At 42.0% G+C, this 23,690-nt stretch overlaps 1 protein-coding gene across 3 annotated transcripts in view; it reads right to left on the reverse strand.

Moving 5' to 3' along the window:
* The window catches only part of shroom4 (shroom family member 4), an 80,993-nt gene that overhangs the window by 17,040 nt on the left and 40,263 nt on the right, over positions 1–23,690 (reverse strand). For 2 of the 3 annotated variants that reach the window (XM_050066535.1, XM_050066532.1), the window contains 2 exons: positions 10,045–10,254; positions 1,220–4,115 (listed from right to left, as the gene is read on the reverse strand). In XM_050066535.1, the coding sequence (XP_049922492.1) occupies positions 1,220–4,115; positions 10,045–10,097 (2,949 nt within the window). In that variant the 5' untranslated portion in view covers positions 10,098–10,254. Of the gene's footprint in view, positions 1–1,219; positions 4,116–10,044; positions 10,255–15,465; positions 15,925–23,690 lie in introns of those variants that run through there. The other variant, XM_050066534.1, reaches the window with a different exon arrangement.

Consider the following 23,690-nt stretch of genomic DNA (forward strand, 5'->3'; position numbering starts at 1 on the left):
GCTTCATTTAACCTTCATGTAAACACTTAAGTTGGAATCTCGAATCAGAATCTTTCAATTGGACTGAAGAAATATTGTCCATGCAACCACAGCTATTATCCCTGAAAATTTGGGAAGCGATAAAAAAATGTTGGATGTAGCCCACTTAAATCTGACGTCAGAAAAGTGTGTGGGAGACAGTTTCAGATGCTGTTTGACCAACTGAAAAGCACTTCAGTTGAAAGCATACCAAACCCTATATACAATTTTCACCAAGATGGACTCATGTCTTCAGAAAAAAAAACTGGTGCCATTAGAGTAATTATGCTATAGACATAAAGTGGCTTTAATAGAAATAAATAAGCTCATCACAAAAATTTCAGAGTCTCTGCGAACCTGTTTATACCTGGTATTAACATGCATCTTGGGTGATCTGATCACAAGAGGAAAACCACTTGCTGAGGTGGTATGGAGAGCATTTGAACACATCTTTGGAGTGTAAATGCTAATGCATTCTGGTCTACGTCATCAATGCAGGACGTAGTGGTTGTTTTAGTGACAATTCGCTAACGCTCTTTAACTCGTCCATTTCATGACTATTTGAACTAAGTGTTGCATGACAATCTTTGGTTTTGCCCTATAGAAGGAGACATGTTGGTATTCTACAAACAGCCATATCTCCAGCTGTGCAAGCATGCTAGCCAGCAACTAGTCGGAGTGTGAATATAATAACTGTGCGCAGGGCATTTGACCTTCTGGCGGACAGAAGTAAAGAACACGAGTGGTCAGCCTGAGACGCATGATAGACACAGGTGTGAACGGCGATGTGTCTCTGCTGTCCGCTTCTGTTTAGATCTCCAAAAAGCATGTTAATACCAAGTGTGCTCTGAGTTATATGTAGGTGCACCTATTGCATGTTCTTCATGCTTAGCTCACCTCTCAGTGAACATATTTCAAGCTCAAATGCCAACTGACCGAAACTTCAACTCACTCCAGATCACTATCATCCATTCCGTCAGCCCAGATTTCACTCCCTGTCTCTTTCGGTCTATAAACCTGACAGTCAAGTTTATAACCCAGATCCAGACTCTACTGACAGCTAACCTGGCAACCCCCGACTCCTCCATGACCCATATAAAGGCTGTCTTTGATCACTGGTGAAAACAGAATGGGCCCTATTTTCATGTGTTCATGTATATCTTTTGATGATCTTTTTTCTGTCTGAGAGCAGCAGTCTTACCTCTGTAGGTGTGTAGCTCCTCGTTGTGTATCCTTGATGAAAAGGTTGCTGGTTCTCCAGGGGCTGAGCAGAGGTGTTGACAGGATGAAAAGCCGACCTTGGGACTTGATTCTGGGTTTGGCTGTGGGGGAACACCTGAGGCTTTGGCTGGAAGTTGTGTTGGAAGTCTTGATTTCTTTCTTTGATGCCATAAAACTCCTGATGTGAGGTGAGCTGAGCATCTTCTTCTCTCCCCAGCTCTTTCTCTCTTTCTTTGTTGACACGTTCCTTCTCTCTGGCTCGCTCCATCTCTTTTTCTCTCTCCAACTCAAGTTCCCTGTCTCTTTCCCTCTCCCACTGTCTCACCCTCTCCTCTCGTTCCCTCTCCCGCTGAATCTCCCTCAGCCTTGCCCTCTCTGTTTCTAAGTCCCTCTCCTTTCTTTCCCTCTCCCTTTCTCTCAGCCTCTCTTCCCTCTCTTGTTCTCTTGCCCTCTCTTCCCTCTCTCTGGCTTGTTCCCTCTCCCTCTCTTTCTGCCTCTCCCTGCTGGTACTCACAGACATTCTCCTGGCTTCCACAGTGTTTGGAAGCAGGGAACTGTCCTGCTGAAGTCCTCCTTGATATGAGTATCTCCTTTGGGTTGGGTACTGACCGAGCTCCCCTCCTTGGAGCTCCGGATGGTTGGGGGGTTTCTTCTGCCTGCGACCTGACAGACTGGAGACACCTGACACAGGCACACCCTTGCTCGTCTCCTCGAAAAACTTCATTCTGTCTGCAAACGGAAGGATATCTGTCTCTTCCATCCGAGAACAGGAAGAGGAGCGACTGTATGAAGAGGAGGATGAAGAGGTGAAGGCACAGACCCCATGCCGTGACCCTGTGACTCCCAACACCTTCTCAGTCAACACTCCACACCGTCGGTCTGGCTCTGGTTGCAGTTTATGCTCAGGGGTCCAACGCCAGCGGCGGGCCTTGCCAGCAGGAGCTGGTTCCTCCACCACTCGGATGCCGACACCAAAACTGGGCACTCCCGGGTCCAGAATCTGCACAGACCTGGATATGTTGTTGTTTTGAGTGTAGGTTGTTGACTGTGTTTGCGAGACATCATGGTTTGATTCACCTGAGGTGCTTGATTTCTCGACTGGTGCTGTGGTGCTGGTATCTTGGGGGCTAACAGAAGAGGCAAATGCAACTTTGGTACTTCTTTCCTGGGCAGGCAGGTCTGGCTCCTCATTGAGGTCTGGACCCTCTTCCTCCTTGACAGTTTCCCCACTACAGAGCAACCCTCCTGGGCCCCGGCTCCTTTGAAGCTGGGCCTTTTTCCTCTGGATCTCATTGCGGAGGTTGGTGGCAAATCGCTCGTTACGACGGCGATTTCGACGATGGTTCCTGGACGCGTTTGACTTCTTCATGTCTGTCTCTCCTGCTACACCCTCCTCCTTTTTAACTCCACTTCTTCCTCTATCCACTGCTTTCTGCTCCTCCAGTAAGGTATCCACACTGGCAGCAGCACTAAGAGGCTCAAAATCTCTCTCCAGTATCTGATCAGAGCTCAGCCTACCCTGGGTTGACGATCCAGTGGGATCCCCTGGTACACTCGCAGAGCGACCCCAAGGAATGTGATGCTCGATTTGCGGAAGGGGCTTGCCATTTACAGCCATCCCTTCCAGCCTCTCACCTGAATCTCCATCATCATCATCCCCATCCAAGAACACAGATCCTGGAGTGGAGCAACGGCTGCCTCCCCATTTGTTTGATGTAGCGTTGAGGTGGTTGGGAGAAGCTTTTTGGTCCTCCTTTGTGGGCTGGAGTGATGAATGGGACCACTGGCTGCTACAAGGGGACGAGGAGGGGTCAGAAGACAGACTGTGAGGCTCCAATGAAGAGCTGTCACTGTTAAACTGCAATAACTGAAGCTGTGTAGCAAGGAGCTTCTCGGGGGCGCTGTGCCGGTGCAGCGACGTAGAGGTGTGCTTAGTCTTGGAGTGCATTATATTAGACTGCTTTTGAACCTCCATGGGGGGTTCTGCAGGTAAAGAGCCAGGATGAGAGGAGGTGATAGGGACTACGGAGTCCATCACTTGATCAGAGAGGTGATCTGAAGTGGTGTCTGAATTGCAGTCTTTATTAGCACTAGCATCACATCTGATATGTCTGATGTCCTCAGTCTGTCTTTGGATATAGTGCGAGTCTAAGGTATCCTCTTTGAAATTCCCAGTTTTGTCACCTTCTTCTGGAGCAGGGAAGCCGTTATGAATTCCCGATTCAACATTCAGAGAGGACTTGTTTTCATCATGGTAAAAAGAAGCACTGGAAATCTCAATTGGAGCGGAGACGCAACGTTTGTTGGCAGCATCAGGGCGACTCCGGGTTGCCCTAAAACTGTCCTTCCTGGTCGGAGGCTGAGGAGGATTCTTTCTCTCAGTTCCTCTTTCTCCATTTCTTGTGATCTGAAAGTCTCCTCCCCTCCGCTCCTCCTCATAACAGCAAGAGGAAGGCCTTTCTTTTACCTCAACAGGTCTCGGTTTTGGCCTGGTCAGCGACCTGGATTTGACAACAATAAGCTGCGCCTCATCAGGGGCATCGCCAGATGAGCTCCCCAGGGTCGAGGTATCACCACCAGGGTAGCCTCGACACGCTGGCCCCAGGCTTTGGAGGAGGTTATCCATGGAGCAGGCTTCACCAGGCCTTAGTGGCACCGTCGCGTAGTCGGATGTGTTTGAGCTGGCGGAGAATGAGCTGTAGGCAGAGTCTCTCTTGTTGTTGAAGAGGGTGGGGTCGACGGGTGAATTATGGGAGTCAGAATAAGGCTGCGTGGTGGGTGTTGGTGTGTCCAAGCTCTCCATGGAGCCCAGGGAACTGCTTCGGTCTGTGGAGGAGTAAGGTCTGGACAGTTGACCCCACTGCAAGGACAAGTCACTGCAGAGAGAAGGAGACAAAGAAGATCAACTTTAGTGTTTAGCGCAAACCGATCGCAAGCAGACGTCACGGCGGTCGCTGGGGAGGTGCAATAAGCATTTGTTGTTGTGCTCTGACATTTTATAGCCTATTAAAAATCTGAAATAGTTGCAATTCCCCACCCCGAGACATATACAATATATTGCTCTGGAGCACAGCTTTTGAACTGTACAGCTGGGGAATCTGTTTTCTATCAGTCCTGAGCCAAAGATCCACAGCAGCCCCATGTGTTTTCAAAGACCCTCGGAGGAAGCCTCTTAAGGCAGAGAGGGATTTCCTCCTCATCAACTCCCACTGCCCGGAGTCAACATCTCTAAGTCATCCCCTTGATTCCTCTCTTCCTCTTTCATTCCTTTCTTCCTCTTGTGGATTCTTCCTGTCCCATCTCTTTAACATCAACTGCGGATTCATTCCAAAATGATGAGCACCTCTTGAGACCAACTCACTTAAATTTGATTGACATCACAAAATGGTTTCCAAAAGTTTCCGTTTACAGGATAGTGCACCATTTACACTTTGCTCTGATTACATGACATGATGTTAACAGAGGAGCCTGCTCATGTTTCAGTTCATACTAACTTATATTTCATTTATACAGCCAATCAAGAGTCATTTTCCCTAAAATCGCAAGTCATGTCGCAATCGCTTTTTCAGACAGTCAGTTTTTTTTCCTTATCATACAGCCCTCGATACCAAGCACTATGTCCCTAGTTTTAATCAGACCTGTCACTTCTGTTGAACTATCTTCTTTCTGTTCCCCTTGTTTGAATCTGTCTAATAATAGGCCAAAAATGCAAGAACAGTTGTTCAAAAAGACGGAAAAATACAACCCCAACTGCTTGGCGAAAACCACATAAGACAAAATGACAGAGTTCTTTTCAGCATAAGGAGAGATTAGGAAATGGGAGTATCGATACTAGCTCCAGAAGGTAAGGGCACACAGTGTTTCTGTGCACGGTTGGAATAAAATCTGTTAAGTCTGCAATAAAAATGTCATTCTCGTTTTATTGTGGTAAATCTTTTTCCTATAAAGACGAAAGAGAGGTCACTGATGCTTTGTATTTCTTTACTGTCTTATTGAAACCACAGGGAATGTTTCCAAGGACACAGAGAAGAGGATACAGAAGAGAGAAACTTCTAAAAGTGCTTTGATCTTAAACCAGTATAGTGAAAAGACCAGCAGACTGTCCTCGAGCTGTTTCTGTGGTATTTATGGTTTGAAATCCATGCAGTGATGTGAAAACTGATGGGGTTTGTTCCTCTTTTTTAACCACAGTATACTCTTCTCTATGATGATTATCTGCTCATGTAGTCAGATATGTTGGTGGTCTGCAGAATTTGTGTGGGTCATTTGTCTTCTTTATGCGCTCATCACTTAGGCACTGTGTACATAAAGTCCATGACATTTTATTTAAGGAGCATTCAGTGGTTTTGCAAGTTTTAGCCCATTTATTACAAATCCTGCATGCTTTATATCACACCTTTTTTTCCAAGTGATTCCTCTGTGGTTAAGAAAAGAATGGAATTTGTTTGGCAGCCATTGGTTTTCATGAATTTCTGCACAATATGAGAGTCAATTAGCCCACTGGTTCCCAACCTTTGGGTCCTGGGGTTGCGAGGCCATCTTGATTGAAGGGAATCTAAGAATCTTTCCTATATCTCAGCATTTTATTCATTTATGTGAAGAAATAAGATAATTATTCAAGATATAAACTTCTCACATAAAAATTCTCACAGGATAAGGTGCGATGAAGACCCAAACACAAGCTATATTCACAGAGCCTTCACTCTCTGCTAAACAGCCTCGTCCTGCATTAGAGACGTATGTGGTTAAAACAACCAAAGGGCTAATAGAACAATGGCCAAGCACCAGGGAGAACGTTGAGTTTGTCAAAAGAGTAGATTATTAACTATATATGATTGTTAAAAATGAAAATATATATAATACAGAAAGAGTATTGTACAAAAAGAAATCCTAAAATATCAGGAAAACTCATCTCTGGTGCAATATTCATAGAAATAATCGGCTAAAATTCATCCAAATCACTCGTTTTACACAAACCAAATGCAGTTGTTGTGTTCACTTTTGGGTTATTTGCACAGTTTATCAGTTGTTCTGTACTTTTATTGTAATGCATTGAATAAAATATGAAATATCCATAGAATTTGTCACTTAGGCAGGGGTCGTCTGTTTATTGTAATGATAGAAAAGGGGTCCCTAAAGGGGAAAAAAAGCTGTTAATTTCCCAAGAGTCTTAAGTTCAGCGCATGGTGGTTGGCTCAGAAATTGTAATTGATTGCAAAATTTGTCGGAGAAATTGCACCTATAAAGTAAATTATGCTATTTTAAGGGGCCCTGTGTCAAAATCTAGTTTTATAACAAAAATATTTTGGCCTCAAATTAATTAACACACAGCTGCCTTGTGTACTGAACTTGATGGGAACTTGAAGGTGGCAGAATACTGTACAATGCAGAGTGTTTGCTTCAGCAAATTTCCAGAGTCGTTTACGTGATCTTTATGTTGTACACAAATGGAAGGGTATAAAAAAACATGTTCAAAAGTCTGACACTGTACAGCTGTTTCTGTCATTTATAACAGAGGAAGAGTATATGGAGACCAGTGGGAACACAGTTTCATTATCAGCATGAGAAAACTGTCTTTGACGGAAGTGAGCAATGAATGAGAAAGGAGAAGCTGCTGTATAGATTTGACCTGGGTGACAGAGAGAGGACGAGAGGAAATGAGACGGGAGCTGGACAGGAAATGGCAGTCACTCCTGCCCAATGAGACAGCGATGGGGAACATGTGAGTGTGAGGGTTGACGCAGATAAACCAGCGTACATAAACACACGTACTGTACATGTGTGTTTGAACAATACAGACACACACTTATATTTTATGAGTTAACAGCTCAATCGATGAGCAGGTAAGCTCAAAATTTTTATATTTTCTCCAGAAACACTCACATATTTAGTGTTGGTGCTTCCATGGAAAGACACACACAGACGCACACTGTACAAAATGTCCCTCTCCGTCACACAAACACAGTTTATTGAATGTCTTCCTCTCTTTGTCCACATGTTCTGGGAGTCACATGCCATTGTCCGGAGTTATGCCGGGAGCTGCCTCCTCATCAGATGCTGTGCGTGTGTGTGTTTGTGTGTGTGTGCTTGTGTGCGGGCCAAACTGTGGGAATGAGAGACCCACACATGCGCACACACACCGCTATCTAATCCACAAGGGACTATTACATCTAATAGTGGTGCATTATATCACTGATGCTTATCAAAAAGAGAACAGTACAAAGCGCTGACGTACTGGACCGTGAAACTGACCAACAAAGACTATTTTTTATTGTGAGTCAATATACAGACTACTGCGGCAACTTCCTCTTTCCCTTTAAAGGATTACAGTTAAGCTTTGTGAGATCATACTGTAATACAAAGACCACTGTACCTACACGCCTTCTTTTACTTAACCTGACTGGGCAGCACAGTCTTCAGTCGCAACTCTTTCACAGTAATATAAAAAATACCCATGTCTACATTTAGAGCTGAAACAATTAGTTTTGTCATCTATTTCAAAAATTGATTAATTACTCAAGTCTTTTTTTAAGATTGTTAGTCAAAAAAACAATTTGAAGATGTCTACTTAGGACATGTTTAACTATTTACCCACATTCTATAGACCAAACCATAACTTGATTAATGATCAGAACAATCTATAATTATATTTAAGCAAAATAGACGCTGCTATGGCCTCTTTTGCTCTGGTACAACCAAAAGCTTATGATGGCTAATGTTAGCTTAATTAAAATAAAAATTAACATTAAATGTTAACATTATTCAGGCAATTTGCTGATTTAATTACATCTCTCTTCCTGTTACATTATGTTTTACTATGTCAGATTACGCGATTGTGGAGTCATAAAATCGTGACGTGACTTGGCTGACAGACATGACAAACTATACGCTGGTCCACACCAATCATTTTCTGTCTCCCGTCATGACGTGTGATGATTGGTTATTCTTGTCCTATTTTTATCATTATAACTATTATTTCAGTCACTGTGTCTGTTCATGTGCAAGCCCAAATGTTGCAGTAATGTAAAAAGTGTCACCAGATGGCAGGAGCTACATCTGAAGTACCGTAGGCAAACATTGTCACTGAATCCTCAAAAATAAATGCCTGCAGATGTTTCACAATAAAAGCCTGTTTAGAAAATGGAGGGATTCTCTCGACTGAAGTTATAAGGGGCTTTTAATTTGAAACAGATAAAGGAAATGTTGAGTTTGAAATGAAGGCGCGATGAATTAACTTTATAAAGGCAAAAGGGAGCGGATAAAAAGTAAAAATATAAAGACACTGTTAGAGCCATTTTGTATCTGTGTCCAGTGATGTGTGGGTCACTGGTTTCCACAGTAGGTGGCGTGTAAACAATGGTGTCTGTGAAGGTACAAGTAGAGGAAGAGTTAATTACTCTACAGGTGTGCTGCTTACCGGGAGAAGCACACAGTTTTTTTGATCGCCGTTTAGTGGCCTAACTTTGAGCCTTTTGTTTGTTTTACATACAAGTTATAATGGTGTAAGTGTGTGTGTAGGTCGACAAAGGCTATATTGTTAAATGAACCGATTGTTGCAAATAAATGATCTACGTTTGAGCCACGCATGGATTCTGATTCATTCAATGGAGCCGCCACAGATGACGCATCAATTAGAAGTCCTAGTAGCAGCCCCTCAGTGGCTTAGGTTTTGTTTGGTAGAAATCAAGTCATTACAGACACAGAGGGAATAATAAATAACTAGCTAAGAGTGCAATATGAGGGCAATAAAATAAGGAAAAGCTGTAAAAAAAAATTGTATTTGAAAGATAAATGAAGCACAATGATTTCACTCTTCTTCTTCAACAAAAAACGCAGCTAAACTAACCTAAAAACATCCACCTGGCCCCCCCAAATTAAGACAGACAAAGAGCAGGTCTGATGTGTTATCACTTCGGCATGTTTAAATAGAGTCCAAAAATAGACCAATGGCCTTCCTGCGTGGGCAGTGTTGACATTAGAACATGGTGATGTCACCTGGCAACCAAAATCCCCCAGCAGTGACTTACAGCCAATGTCCCGTGGAGTCATGGGCTCGTTGTGTATGATTCAAACCTACAGCATGACGCACTCGCTGGGCGGCTAAATCTGCGTGTTGGGCAAGTTTGTTTTTGGTTAAACTGAAAGAACTTCAACAGCTGGATTAAGGAAGTGGGCCAGAGGAAGAGAATATTTTTAGCAGTACATATATGATCACAATCACGAGGAACATTTTGTACAGATGTCTTGCAAAGGAGTTTTGTTCTTAATGGTAATTCCTGGTGAAATAAAATAATATGAGGCGTCAAATGAAAGCTGAGAGAAAAACTGGTTAACGGACTATAAACAAGCTTTTATTATTATCAAGCAGTTAAAAATGTGGGGATGAAGAGGGATGGCAGGTTCACAAGGGGGGACACATTTTGCATTTGGCATCCCAACTCAAATTACTAAATTGTCAAATGCTCTTGTGAAGTGTTACGAACTATTTCCTTGAACTTAAATACAGTGGTAGAGTTTGTAAAGACATCAAAATGAGTGTTATGAGTAATAAAACTACTAAAGAGACTGAAAGTTTTTAAAAGATAAGACATGTTTTCATCGTCACATCAGAGGTATCAAATGATAACGGCACTGTATTATTAAGTTTGAAAATGTAACCGCACTGTTTATTGGATAGACAGTTTTACTTCCCCCAGGAGGGAAATTCCGCTTCCTCCGCTTAACCTGAGATAAAAGTTATTATTCATAACACTGCACAACATTTCATTACATAAAGCATGCACGGTATGACAATCCACCTCTCACCTGTTGTCAGTTGTGTGCCAGAGTAGTGTGTACGGGCCGGGGTGGAGCTGCATGGCAGACAGAGGGGGAGGAGGGGGGAGAGGAGGGGAGTCTGCAGTGGGGAGGCAGGGCGCAGGAGGAGGAGATGGAGGGGGAGGAGGGGGAGGGAGAGGCAGCTCCGATAGCTTTGCCAGGTGCCAGGAGTGAGGCCTGATGAGAGGAACGCTGCGTCTGTGGGACATGAGAAAGAGAAACTCAGGTGAGGATCGATGACAGCAGTAAACCAAAATGCGACTTAAATCAGTCTTTGCACAACCTTTGCATTTATGACGAGCATTTTTGTTTAGACGTCATCATTAAACTGGATATTTTCATGGACTTTATTCTACCACAGCACTTTTTTGAGATTTACAGAACGACCGATCTAAATTTACATAGAATAACCCTGAGATTTTGCCCAAGTATAAAGAGGCTGCTGTGGTATCGTACTTCCTGCATGACCTCTTCCAGTCTTATGATGTAAATGTGCAACATAGATAAATAAGGGCTGTCATCCTCTTCCCCTGAGGGCTAATGTAATTTCCTTTTTCTACTGTACGTCACTTTTTCCATTTTGCAACCTCCTCTTGTCGGACGACAGGAACTTTTTTGACCACAATTCGAAGCAACTTGTGGGTTTTTTTTGGGTCTAAATACAATGATTTACCCAGGCAACATGACGAGGATGACATACTTATTTGCAACCACAGTTGTAAGTGTCTGGGAAGATCAGGGCCCACATAAAACTTGCACAGCAGTGCTACCTTGCCAACCCAAATTCTGTGGAAACAGCTTCCTTAAAAGTTGTTTGGCCTTCTATTGGTCTGCCATTAAAAACTCATCTAACATGTACAGTATGTTCTCCACACTGATCTGAAGCCAGGCATTCCAGCGTATCCCATGATATTCACTAATTCCCTTATACAGACTTCCGATCCCATATGTGAGCCAGATTAAATTCACCCCCTGCAGACAGCGTGTCTGTGTGTGTGTGCGTGCGTGTGTGTGCATGAGTGTGAGACAGAAAGAGAAACAGAACGAGTGTCGGGAAAAGAGCTAGACACAAGGATTGAAAGAAAGAAAGCACTGTCAGGTATAAATGTGCCATTCTCAGTCTGAATCAGACCATTATGTGTTTATGTTTTAGATTAAGATTACAAGGTTGGAAAAAATGCTGCTGCTGCTGGATGGAAATAATGTACAGAGCATGAAAACAAGAAAGACTGTTGACTCGACTGACTTGAGACTTGACTTGGACTTGTCTCTACTAATTTGAGACTTGCCAAGCCTTCATTGTCTTGGACATATCTTGACTGACCTGATATTAATGAGATTTGAGCTTGACTTGGATTTGTCTCCTTTGACACTTGACTGGTCTCAAACCTGACTTGGACTTTGACTTGACAAGACTTAAACTTGATTTGGACTTTCATTTGACTCTTCATTATTCTCAAACCTGACGTGAACATGTCTTGACTGATTGGAGACTTGTCTCAATATACTTGAGACTGGTCAAGACTGAATTGATGTGGACTTTTCTTGACTGACTTGATATTTAATAAGATCTGAACTTGACTTGGATTTGTCTCATTTGATTTAAACTTGACTGATCTCAAACCTGACTTGGAGTTGCCTTGATTTGCACAAGACTTGACGAGACTGAGTTAAACTTGTCTCAATTAACTTGTGACTTGATAAGGGTTGTTCTTGACTAGGATTTACCTCTGGCATGTCTCAACTGACCTGAGAAAGGTCTAGACTCGTACTAGACTTCTACTTCTCTTGATTGACATGAAACTTGAAACAACATGAAACAACTAAATTGAGACTTGACAAGACTCAAGCTTGACTTGGACTTGTTTCAACTGACTCTGGATTTAACAACATTTGAACTTAACTTGTCTTGACTGATTTGAGCCTGGTCTCAAATTACTTGAGACTTATCAAGACTGAATTCACCTGACTTGGATTTGTCTCTTTTGACACTTGACTGGTCTCAAACCTGACTTGGACTTGTCTTGATTTGCATGAGACTCGCCATGACTCTAACTTGATTTAAACTTTTGACTTAATAAGGGTTTTTCTTGAATAGGATTTACCTTGGGCATATCTCAACTGACTTGAGACAGGTTGATTTGACTCTTGACTATTCTCAAACCTGACTTGGACTTGTCTTGATTGACTTGAAACAAGACTGGTATCTGACTTGAACGTGTCTTGACTGATTTGAGACTTGTCTTGAACTTGTTTCCCCTGATTTGACACTCGACTAGCCTCAAACTGAATTTGGACTTGTCTTGACTGACCTGAGACTTGACAAGACTTGTTCTTGATTTGTCTCACTGAATCCAGACCTACCTTTGGGTTTGTCTTGACTTGTTTCATTGACTCCAGACCTGTCTTGGGCTTGTCGTGATTAACTTGAGACTTGACAAGACTCAAACCTAATTTAGAATTGTGTCAATTGACTTGACATGGACTTGTTTGACTTGGACTTGAAAACAGCTTTAAAAACAACTTAGACAACAGCTGGACAGGCAGAACAGACAAGTTTAGAGGAGAAGAGATGAAGAGATTAGATTCCCACCAACCGAGTCCCCTGACGTGTCTTTGGTTAAGATTCTCAAACTGAAAGTACAAAAATGTAAAATGAGACTATTCTGGGTATTTCGGAGAAACATTTGGAGGTACAATTTTGGGAGAGGTATGCGGATCCTGGCACCATGAGGGAAAGGAAAGGACCGTTTCTGAGTATTATTGTTTATGGTAAAGCAGAAGCAGGGGAACCATTTCCAAAATAAACACCCTTGTTTCCTGGTTCTTGCTCCTTAAGAGGGATTTCTATCTGAGCCCACTGATTGTTCGACTCCGCTGACAATGTCCTTAAATTATCCCCTGAGAAAGTTTATGTAGAGCCTGTGTGTGTGTTTCTGTATGTGCGTCTATGCCTATATATGTGTGTGCAGGAATATGTGTGGGAACTATCCAAACTCGCCCAGACAAAATACCATTATTGAACCTCTTTTCTCCAAGTTTAGCTCTCAGAGATTGATGACTGGGAAAATCAAAACAAATGATGTGACGCTAAAGTTTGATGGAGAATGTGCGATAGACGAAAAAAGAAAAAAAAAATGCTGACAAATGTGCAACTTAAGAATGTAATATAGAAACTGTTCTGTTGACATGCAGGGGGAGAAAGGGAACGCTCTTCCAAAACCACATAACCAATCGCTGTTTTTCCAAAATGCTCAGAGCAGTGCTTGAGGGGGGCGTCAGCAATCTTGTATCCCACAAATTTGGGGATTTACAGGAAGTAGAACTGCATCTTCTAGAGGGAACCAAAGCTGTGATATTGCGAGGTAGTGAAAATATGATACATCCATATAAACTTTTCTATGAATAAGCAGTTTTTGTGATGCTACATACTATTGTGGTCATTTTAGTGGTCCAATAACACTTGTTTTACCAGAGGAATGAGAAGAGGTATTTCAAATTACCTCTGCAAGAAGAAAAGTCTGGTCTCAAGTAAGCATGATTTGGTGCTTTGCAGGTCAAAACTGTCCAAGTGAGAGATTCTTAGATGTCTAAAAAACATAACCTTTTGTTTCAACAGTGCTTTAATGACCATGGCTGCATACTGAAATATGTAGTCATTGAAATACTGATAAAAAAGTTTGTCATTTCAACTGTAAAATAGTTTAAACTGAATGTAGTTTCTACAGGAACAGGGTGTAAATAGTAAATTAAATAGTATCTTCATCATTCAACAATTAGTAGTTTACTCTGTAAAACGTCTTAGAATTATGAAAAAAAGCCCGTTGGAAGTTCCCAGAGGTTCCAAGCATGTTCATATTGCTTGTTCTGTCCATCCAAGACCCAAAGATATAAAACCTTAATGTCATTTACATAAGCATATAACAGAAAACCACATATAAGATATACTTGGAATCATATTTCCACATATAAACATAATAAACACAGTGTAGTAACACAAAAATCAGATTTTCACTTTTCAACCAAACTTAATTTGGTTTCAATTTTGATGCCTTCTGACCTAGAAATGACCAAAAACGTGCTTACTAAGTTGTTTAAGGCATTCGAAAGTCTTTGTAAGGTTTGGAGGTGAGCTGCTCGTTATCAAGGATGTTCAAGGATATATCAAGGACGAGTGGCCAAGATGTAATAGAAACAGTTCCTCCACTGGGCTGCTGGGGTTGCCAAGACAAGCATCCACCCCAAAAAGGATGCAATTCTAAATCTGATGGGTAAAGTTTTACTCATCTTGAAGACTTAAGTCAGACAATGTGCTCAGAAATGTTTTTCTTAGGAACTAAAAGCCTCTGTCAGGGCTGCATTCAATGATGGCTATAGAGTGTCTGTAAAGTCCTTGGCACTCTCATCTATAGGACACAGGAAACATACCAAAGTACTGGATATTACTGTCCCTTTGAGGTACCAGGACCGCTATCAACTGTAACTAGTTGTTATTAAGATAATCCAAAGAACTCCCTTTTCCTGTTTCTGACACTCTAACCCAATTGGCTACCTGTCTCATCTCGGAAAAAACACAAATAGGAGTCACATGAATCATGTTTTTCTAAAAATTCGCTGGCACACGAGAAGCAACAGCGTGTCCTTTACATGGAAACCGAGATAATGAGTAAATCTACAGCTGTTGTGGTGTTGCTGCTGTGACCACAAACCAACCAGGAAATCTAATCAGGTTTGCAAGACATGGAAAGCTTCTATTTATGGATATATTCCCAGGGTTTTTTTCTGTCCACCTTAAACTGAGAAAGCAAATACACAAAAAGACCGCAATGGCAGTAAATGCAAGAAAAATGGGATGAAATAAAAGAACAGAAGTGGCAAAAACAGACACAGATGATGAGAAAGAAGCAGTCAAAGGCAGAGAAATTATGAATTCTCTGTGTTGCGACTCTGAATGAGCCTCTATGCTGCTGGAATGTCCCACTTAATGGTCAGAAACGGCAACAGCTGACTGATACCGCAAAGGTCAACGCGCATAATCTGAGTCACACACACAGTCTCAATACAGTACAGAACGGGTGCCAGACAAATAGATTTGGACTCCGCACAGTCTCAGAGATAAGGACAGAAACTGTGGCAAAACATGACTTCCTGAGGACAAGACGGACTCAGAACAAGACAAGGATGATGAAAAGATTGTAAATAAGAAGACGAAATGTTTGTGAATCAGGGTGTTTGTGAAAAGACAGACGCATCATGTGCTCAAGATAAAGTGTGGAGACTGTTGGCCAAAACGACAAAAATGCAAACTTCAGCGTTTCCGTCATGTGTAAGAAAATAAAGTTCGACTTATTGAACCTTAAAGTAGACAGAGAGAAGATATTACTCCTAAGCTTACGAGCGCCGACCTACCAGACTCCACAGGCTGAAGCATCCGCTGTCAAACTGATCCCAGTTCAGCGTCCCAGCATCCCTGATACCCAGAGTTCAAGTTCAAAGAGTTGAGCGTCTCCTTGGGAAGCCAGACAACAACACTCTCTAAATCTCCCTCACAACTTTTCGGAGAAGAATCGCCACCTCGTAAAAAAAGCTCTTTTCTTTCGTCCTCAAACCAGTTGAGGTCTGCGAAGAGGACCGGGTTTTGTCCGCAACATCTGAGACTTGGTAGAAAGTGTCCAAGTGCTGGTGTCCATGTGAAGAAGTGAAGGATCTGGCAGGTTCTGACCATGAGAGAAAAAAAACAACAGACGATGCTCACATCCCCTCTCCCTCCTTTTCCTCGCTTCCTCCTCCCTCGCTCCTCTCGCTGGAAGACAAAACATGGCTATTCCTCCCTCCTGCACTCTGCATTTCTCTCTCTCCCACCCCTCTCCCTCATTCTCTCCCTGCCTCTCTCGGCCCCCTCTCGGGCAGGATGTGTGAGTCAGGGAGGGAGGAAGTATTGTGGAGAGCAGATAAAGTGGTGGACGGCTGCTAAAATAATACCCAGAGTTCCACACTGTTATTGTTTGACGGGGGGGAAAAATGCAGAGGTACTTCCTCCTTGTGTGTATGAGTGTGTGTTTGTGTGTGTGTTAGTGTGCACGTGTGTTTGCAGAGCATGAAAAAGAGATCGAAAGAGCAAAGAAAGCAGAGACTGTTGGACAGACAAGGGGGCTTTTTCAGTTTGGCCAAGAGACGAGAAAAACAAAATGTGATGAAAGAGAGGGAATGTAACAGATGATGGGAGGTCTGCAGGAGAATAAAAGAGTCTGAGTCTGAATAATTACAGCCAAAGAAAATAAATAAATAAAACATGAGTGAGGGTGATGGATGAACAGGAGTGGTGACTTTTATTACTCTCCTTATCGCTGTATTTCTTTAAGCATGCACGCCTGTTGCAGGAATATTATTAAAAAACCAAGGCTTTTACCATAACACCTTCATGCTACTGATAAGTAACAATGTATTTTTTTCAGTGTACTTTTGGGAAAACCACACCTGGATCAGCTGCTATCCCCAACAACACAGCTTTTCATGCTGGGAATTTTGCAGGAATTAAATTAGACCCAGAAAGCAGATTGGGCATTGAATGAATGAATGTATATGTATATGAATTGCATTTTAATATCAGCAGTGTTTGGGGACAGAGGGTCTCTCCTCATTGCCTGGGATTGATTTGATATGATGATAAAAAAAAAATCTTTAAAAAATCCTCACATCCAGGATAGCAACAAACAGATTTTAGTCAGGAACACAGTCGGAAAAGAAAACTTTATTTCCATTAGCAGTATTAAATTTGGCGATACGGCTCTGTTCTGGGGCCTCTCTGCCTTTCCTAGGGCTATGCAGAAAGCCTCTTTTAGCGCCTATGTGGAAAGCCTAAGGCAGAGCACACCTCTCTGCCCTTCCATGTGCAAACGAGGAAAGCCTGAGACAGAGAGAGCACACCTCCCTGCCCTTTCATGTGCCTACATGGAAAGCCTAAGGCAGGGAGAGCAGCGGCAAAGACCCCCCGGGAACAGAACAGAGCAGCATCAATGACAAACAGAAATGACATTGATAAGTCAGATACCGCATGAAAAGGAGGAGCTGGGGTGGAGGCAGGTTGCAAAATTCACCAATTGGTTGCATAGAAAGGAATCATGTGATCTATCAGCTTTGCTTTATAAATGACTGAAACTAGTAATCGATTAATTTTATTAACTATGTGTCTTATCATTTATGGTACTTTCCTGCAAATCTCTAAAAGGAGTTCAGTCAGAACAACACAGTAATCTGCATGCCTCTGTTCTTCATCAGTTAGCATAGTTTTCACAAGTCATGCATTTGTTACATTTGTAGCTGCCTAGATTAGCAAAAATGGCAGTGTTTAAGACTAAGCTATACCTGCTTCATGTCAACCTTTGCAACTATATTTGGCTGGATATGAATGATACTAATGTATGTACTAAAGTGTTTAGTTTTGTAGTTTGACCAACTCATAGATTAGCAACAGCTAATAAGATCTGCATGTGGCGCTTGAAACAGAGTCACTATCCCCGTGTTATTTTTGACCAGATTTGAACCTTTCAAAGCAAACATCAAGAGGTGTGAGTGTCCGACATTAACGCTGTTGAAGTTTAACCAACCCCACAACAGCAGACACTTAATAACATGAGGCCCTCAGCAGGCTTCAAAGGATTTCCTGGAGACTTATATCTCCTGCAGACTGTGTGTGAAGATGTGTGTGTGTGTGTGTGTGTGTGTGTATGTGAGTTATATACATGCATGTGAGTAGATTCCTTACATTCCCTGTCTTCCCTTCAAAAGGGTGAAGGGTTAACTATGCTAGAAAGCCTAAACAACCTCACCTCCTCCCCTTGGTCCCTTTGTGTTCGCCTGCAATCAAGCCCTATTTGTTTGCTTTATGGGTCTGTGTGCGTGCGTGTGTGTGTGTGTGTGTGTGTGTGTGTGTGTGTGTGTGTGTGTGTGCATGTGTGTGTGTGTGTGCTTGCAATCCTGTTTGTTTGCCTCCCTAATGGACCCTCATCAGCCTTGATTATGGATTTCTGAAAGACACACACTATGCATGCATTTATTGCTTAGACGCACATATACACACACAGACACAGACAGACACACACACGGTTTTTGACATACCAGGTAATCAGTACAGTGAGACTAGGCTCATACCAGAGGTCGACGGCAGGAAGGGTGAAGTCCACTTTAGCATCTGCAGCACAATGCACTGTTTGTTACTGCTCGATCCTGTAATGTGTGTGCGTGTGTGTGTGTTTCCCTGTAGTCAGTACTTCACTGCAATTTACTCCATCCACATGTCAGTTTTTAAAAAAATGTTCTCGAAAACTTGATGTCCCCGTCAGTCAGGATGAGTTGAAAAGACAGCTCAAACAGATATCTTGAATTACTGATTCCCTGGAGCCTCATGAAATGCATTTGACAGGCAGTAACGGCAGAAGTTGAGGCACTTCAAGGTCAAGCACTGAAAGAAGTGGAAGTGACAGTTGAAACAAGAGCAACTGTAAGAAATTGTAGAGGCAACTGATGATAAAGTATTGAAAGAATGTCAAATCAGAAGTTAAATTTCAAGAATTGAACTGCAGCTTAAGTGTTAATTGGAAGTGTTGAAAGGAGTTGAAGTTTGTTGAACTTAAATGATAAAACCAACTGGAGGTGTCAGTTGAAGTGTCAGCAAGAAAGGAGCTGAAGCACTGAAAGGAGTAAAAGGGTCATATGAAGCGCAGTGCTGAAAGAAGCTGAATATGAATGGAGTTTGAACTGAAGAAAAAGTGCTGAAGTCTGAGCATTAAAGGAGCTGAGGAACTGAAAGGAGTTGAAGTGCTAAGTCTCGATTATACACATATGTCAAAACCATAAATTTGCTTTTATGGTAAGAGAAGTTTGAAGCGTCAGTTTAAACATTTAAGTGTCACTTAAGAGATTAAGACTCGGTCTAAGTGGAAATACTAAAAGAAAGTGTAAGCACCGAGAGAAGTTGAAGTGTATGTGATCGAAGGAATTTTAATTGTCATTTGGAGTATAAACACTGACATGAGTCAGTGTCAGCTGATGAGTCAGTGACAAGCAAACAACAATGACTGGAATAAAGGAAATGAACGTCTGAAAACAACCATGTGAGGCATCTTTAAGAAACTCATTAGCTGTGACAAGTTATTAAAGTCCTACACAGAATGCCATCTCTGTTGAGTTTTCTTCACGGACATTGAAATAAGATAAAGACAAAGACAATTAGATTTTCCGCTTTGGTACTGGAAGAATTCTTGGAAAAATATTAATATGTCCGTGTGCTTACTTTCTTCACTCCTGTCACTCCTTCGATGCTCTTGTTTTATCTAGTTCACTCCAGTCTTGAGATGTTTTAATCAATCAGCTGCTGATCGGGATCAAACAGACATTTATCAACCAATTGTCTGTCTCAACAGTTAAAATCCAGCCAGACCAGGTGCAAAAACACAACTGGAGCAATCTGTTTAAATGGCTAGAAAAGTCAATGCAACATTTCAAATTTCAAAATAAAATGTACAGCAATTGACCCACCAGAAACTGAGCACAGTCTGAGAACGACGAGGAAGATTTGCAGCTTTTCCATGTTACCATCATGGCCTATTAAATACATTTAAATCACATTAAAAACATCTTGGGATCTGGCAACTTGCGATAAGAATTATTAATAGACATTTTATAGACTAAATAATCAATAACTGGGCAAGTGAGGTTACAGGGGCAAAGGGATTATCCTCTGGACAGCACTGATTTGGTATGATGAAACTAAATGTGCTGGTTCTCCTTCCATAACACAGACACATCTTTTTAACATGTGTGTGTGTCCAAGTTGGCCTTGAGGAATTTGTGTGTGTCTGAGACGACCACTGTGTGTGTGTGTGTGTGTGTCTGTGTGTCTGTGTGTGTCTGTGTGTGTGTGTAGAGGCCAGTGTCATGTATCATGGAGTCGCAGTTTAATGGGCCAGTTAATAAAAACCAGGCCAGAGGAGACAGATAAACTGTAGCAGACCACACGCGTAGAGGACGGACAAACTCACCCACAAAGATACTCACACACACTCATGCTTGTACACTCTCGCTGTGCTAAGGCTGCAAGTAACGATTACTCTCATTGTTGATCAATCTGCTGAATGCTTCCTGGATTAACTGATTAATTTTTGACCTGTGAAATGCTTGTTTTAATGAGACAACAGCTCAGCTTTCAGTTCATTATCACAGAAGACAAAGAAAAGCTTTAAATATTCTCATTTGAGAGAGTGGAACCAGCATTTTTGTCCTTTTTTCCTGAATAAATCGCAATTAAACAATTACCAAACTGTTGCCGTTTCATTTTCTGATTCATTTTATGTCATGATTTGAACAGTAACAATGAAAGGAAATTCTTTGGGTTCCTTGGGAATAAAACCGGTAGGGGTGGAAAATTTGGTTTTACGATTACTTTCTATTTCAGTACTTTGGGTTGTGACTTGAAGGCTCAAAATAAATTCTGAATTCAGTGAAGATGCTTTAAGTTTAACCTTTGCAAGTACAAGATAATTATCACCTGAATTGGCATCTTTCAACTCACTTTTTCAGCAAAAAAGCTCTCTGTCCACTGCCAAACAGGAGACAGACAGAAGTTAGCAACTAGCTGGTGAACATAGTGAAGCAGTCAGCAGCTAAAGAACCAGACATTTTCCACAGGAGGAGGTGGAGACCAAAACAGAGCTAAAAGGAGAGTTGAAATTGGACTAACATTCATTAGCTGATCTAAAACAAGACTCCTGATTGATGCTGTTGCTGCTCTGTGCCTGCAGGATTCGTAAATTGGAGGGATGGGCATTTTGAGTAACTTCCATATTTAAGTTCCACATTAAATTACTTAATTGTATTCGAGTACTCATAAAAAAAATAAAAAAAAATAATGCAAGAATAGGAATGTAAACTGGCCAACAATGGAAAACAAGTGCAATTTGAAATTCATTTATTTAAGAGACAGGCTTCAGTCAAGTCTATTAAGTCATAAATCCATTCATCCATCCATTTCAAACCGCTTATCTGGGGCCAATTTGCAGGGGCAGCAGGCCAAGCAAAGCACCCCAGATGTCCCTCTCCCCAGCGACACTTTCCAGCTCCTCCTGGGGGACCCCAAGGCATAACCAGGCCAGGTGAGATATGTAATCCCTCCAGCATGTTCTGGGTCTGCCCCGGGGCCTCCTACCAGTGGGACATACCCGGAACACCTCTAACAAGAGGCACCCAGGAGGCATCCTGATCAGATGCCCGAACCATCTCAACTGACCCCTTTCAACATAAAGGAGCAGCAGCTCTACTAAATTCAGAGTTAACACAAGAAAAATCAGCAACCTTCTGTCACTGCCTTTTATGCTAAACAGGTTAGACACAGCACTGACGATCCGTCCCCGAGTCGCTCTCCTACCACTAAGTTCAACAGCTGCCTAGTAAGTATGAGCTAACACAGCAGCAGCGGCTAGCATCCAACACCAAACTGTTTAACAGTCCTAATACACTCATACAGATGCCAAAACAGCTCGACTCTGTCCTGTTAATAACAGTTAGATAATGTTAGCTGTGTGATGCTAACAGTAAGCCCTGTCACTGTGTGTATGTGCACAGACTGTCACCAACTGTTCCCGGTGTGCAGCTAACACTACAGGAGCGGTAATTTCAAGATAAACAGAAAGAGCTACAGCAAGGCAACGAGGCACTGCTTGCAGCTCTACAGTGAAATAAGATTTTAACACATTTCAATTCGTAAAAAAACTGATAAATGTCATGGTCAGATTTGACAGGATGGGGGGGGCAAGTACTCTAAATGCATGGTCCAATTTTCTATGACTCTTTTGGACATGTTCCACTCATACAGTAAGACCAGTTAGCTCGACTGCCATTTAGGTGGCATGCAGTTTACATACAGTAGCATACAGTACAGGTCAAGCTCACTCCTTCCCAGGAGATTGTTAAATAAAAAAATTCCTTGAGGAGCTAAATCAGTTTTCTCCCCTTCATATGATAATGGTTCATAAATACTAACCACGGATACAGATTTCCATCTATATTGCATCGTCAGCAAGAAGAGACATTAACATATAAGAATACATTTTTTAAACTATTAAATAAATCCAGAATCGTGGGAGACTAAGAACCTCAAGTTTTACCTGAATCGACTTTTTTACCACCCAAATGGACTGCAAACCTCATAAACTCACTTCTCTATCCCCGAGGCTGACACCTCCCCCCATTTCTGTTCATCCTGAGTATAAAACAGAAACACACATTCTTCTTCTCTGTCGATAATACATCCCTAAAAGCGTCACAACTGAAATCATTTACAGTCAGGGTCCTAATCAGACCCAGAGTGGTGTATATCCATATGTGTGTGTGTGTGTGTTTATGTGTGTGTGTGTGTGTTTGAGGAAGAGGTCTTGAGGAATGCCAGGAATGTCTATTGTTCAGATTGGGAAGGAGTGATGGGGGGCAGACTATTGTGTTTCATAGTTCTTGGCACTGAAGACCTTAGTCTTGCCCCGGTCTCCAGGGACCCTGTGGTACAAAAATCTAAACAACGGGATGTGTGTGTGTGTGTGTGTGTGTGTGTGTGTGTGTGTGTGTGTGTGTGTGTGTGTGCGTGTGCCCATCAATCTGTCTGCGGTAAAATTCCCAAACAGTCATATGAATGTGTGTGTGTGCTGTGTGTGTCCGCACCCACAGACCTCCTTCTGACAGTCTGAAACAAGCAAGAAAAAGTAAAAAACGAAAAGAACGAGTCAGCACATACACAGAGAAGATCTGGAGCGTTGGAGGATGAACTCTTCCAGGAAGAAGAAGAAAACAAATGTTTCAAATGAACAAGAACAAACAAAACTGTGAAATTGAGCAGCTCACCGGTCAACACAGACAGATTACAGAGCAGGAAAGTCAAGTCGAATATTTTAGAGGAAAAAGCCTCAATCGTAGTTTTGGCTGGATAATAAAGTCTGAAAAAAGCATCCAGACATGATGGGAATGTATTGAGCTTAAACGAAGTGTATGTCTTGGGTTACATATCAATAGAAAATTGTCAATACTAATGCTGATACAATACCGAAGTTTCAATACCAAAACAATAATTTGGAATTTGGTAGATTACTGTAAGAAATTTTTCTCAAAACATCCATGTTTTTCTTTTTACAGTAACAAAAGAAGCCAATTGTTTGATGTTATCTAAACACAATCACGGTGAAGAAGGACTCATACTTTTCCTTAAAGGGATACTTTGCCGATATTCAACGAGCTTTGTATAACAATGTGGCTAGTATGTGTAAATGTACTATGATAAACTTTTGTCTATCTTACGAGCACCTCAATCTCTCTGCTCGTCTTTCAGCTCAAGCTCGCCAAAAGATGCAAAATGCGCAATCTGGCAGGTTTTTGCTGGCTCTTGGGCTGTTGCTTGAACTACAGATTGTACTTTGGCATTTCCGTATGCCCACAACCTTGGATACAAAGAGTTTAACTGTAAACCCCCGTTTCCACCAAACAATTTCGGTATGGTACCTTTGGAACCAAAAGTAATCCCTCAGACATGGTACCTAGACCCTAGAGTATCCACCGTAAACTGTACTCTTAAATGTGGGCGGGGTTGTTGTCAC

Source organism: Epinephelus moara, chromosome 17 (genome assembly GCF_006386435.1).
Source record: "Epinephelus moara isolate mb chromosome 17, YSFRI_EMoa_1.0, whole genome shotgun sequence".
Taxonomy (NCBI): domain Eukaryota; kingdom Metazoa; phylum Chordata; class Actinopteri; order Perciformes; family Serranidae; genus Epinephelus; species Epinephelus moara.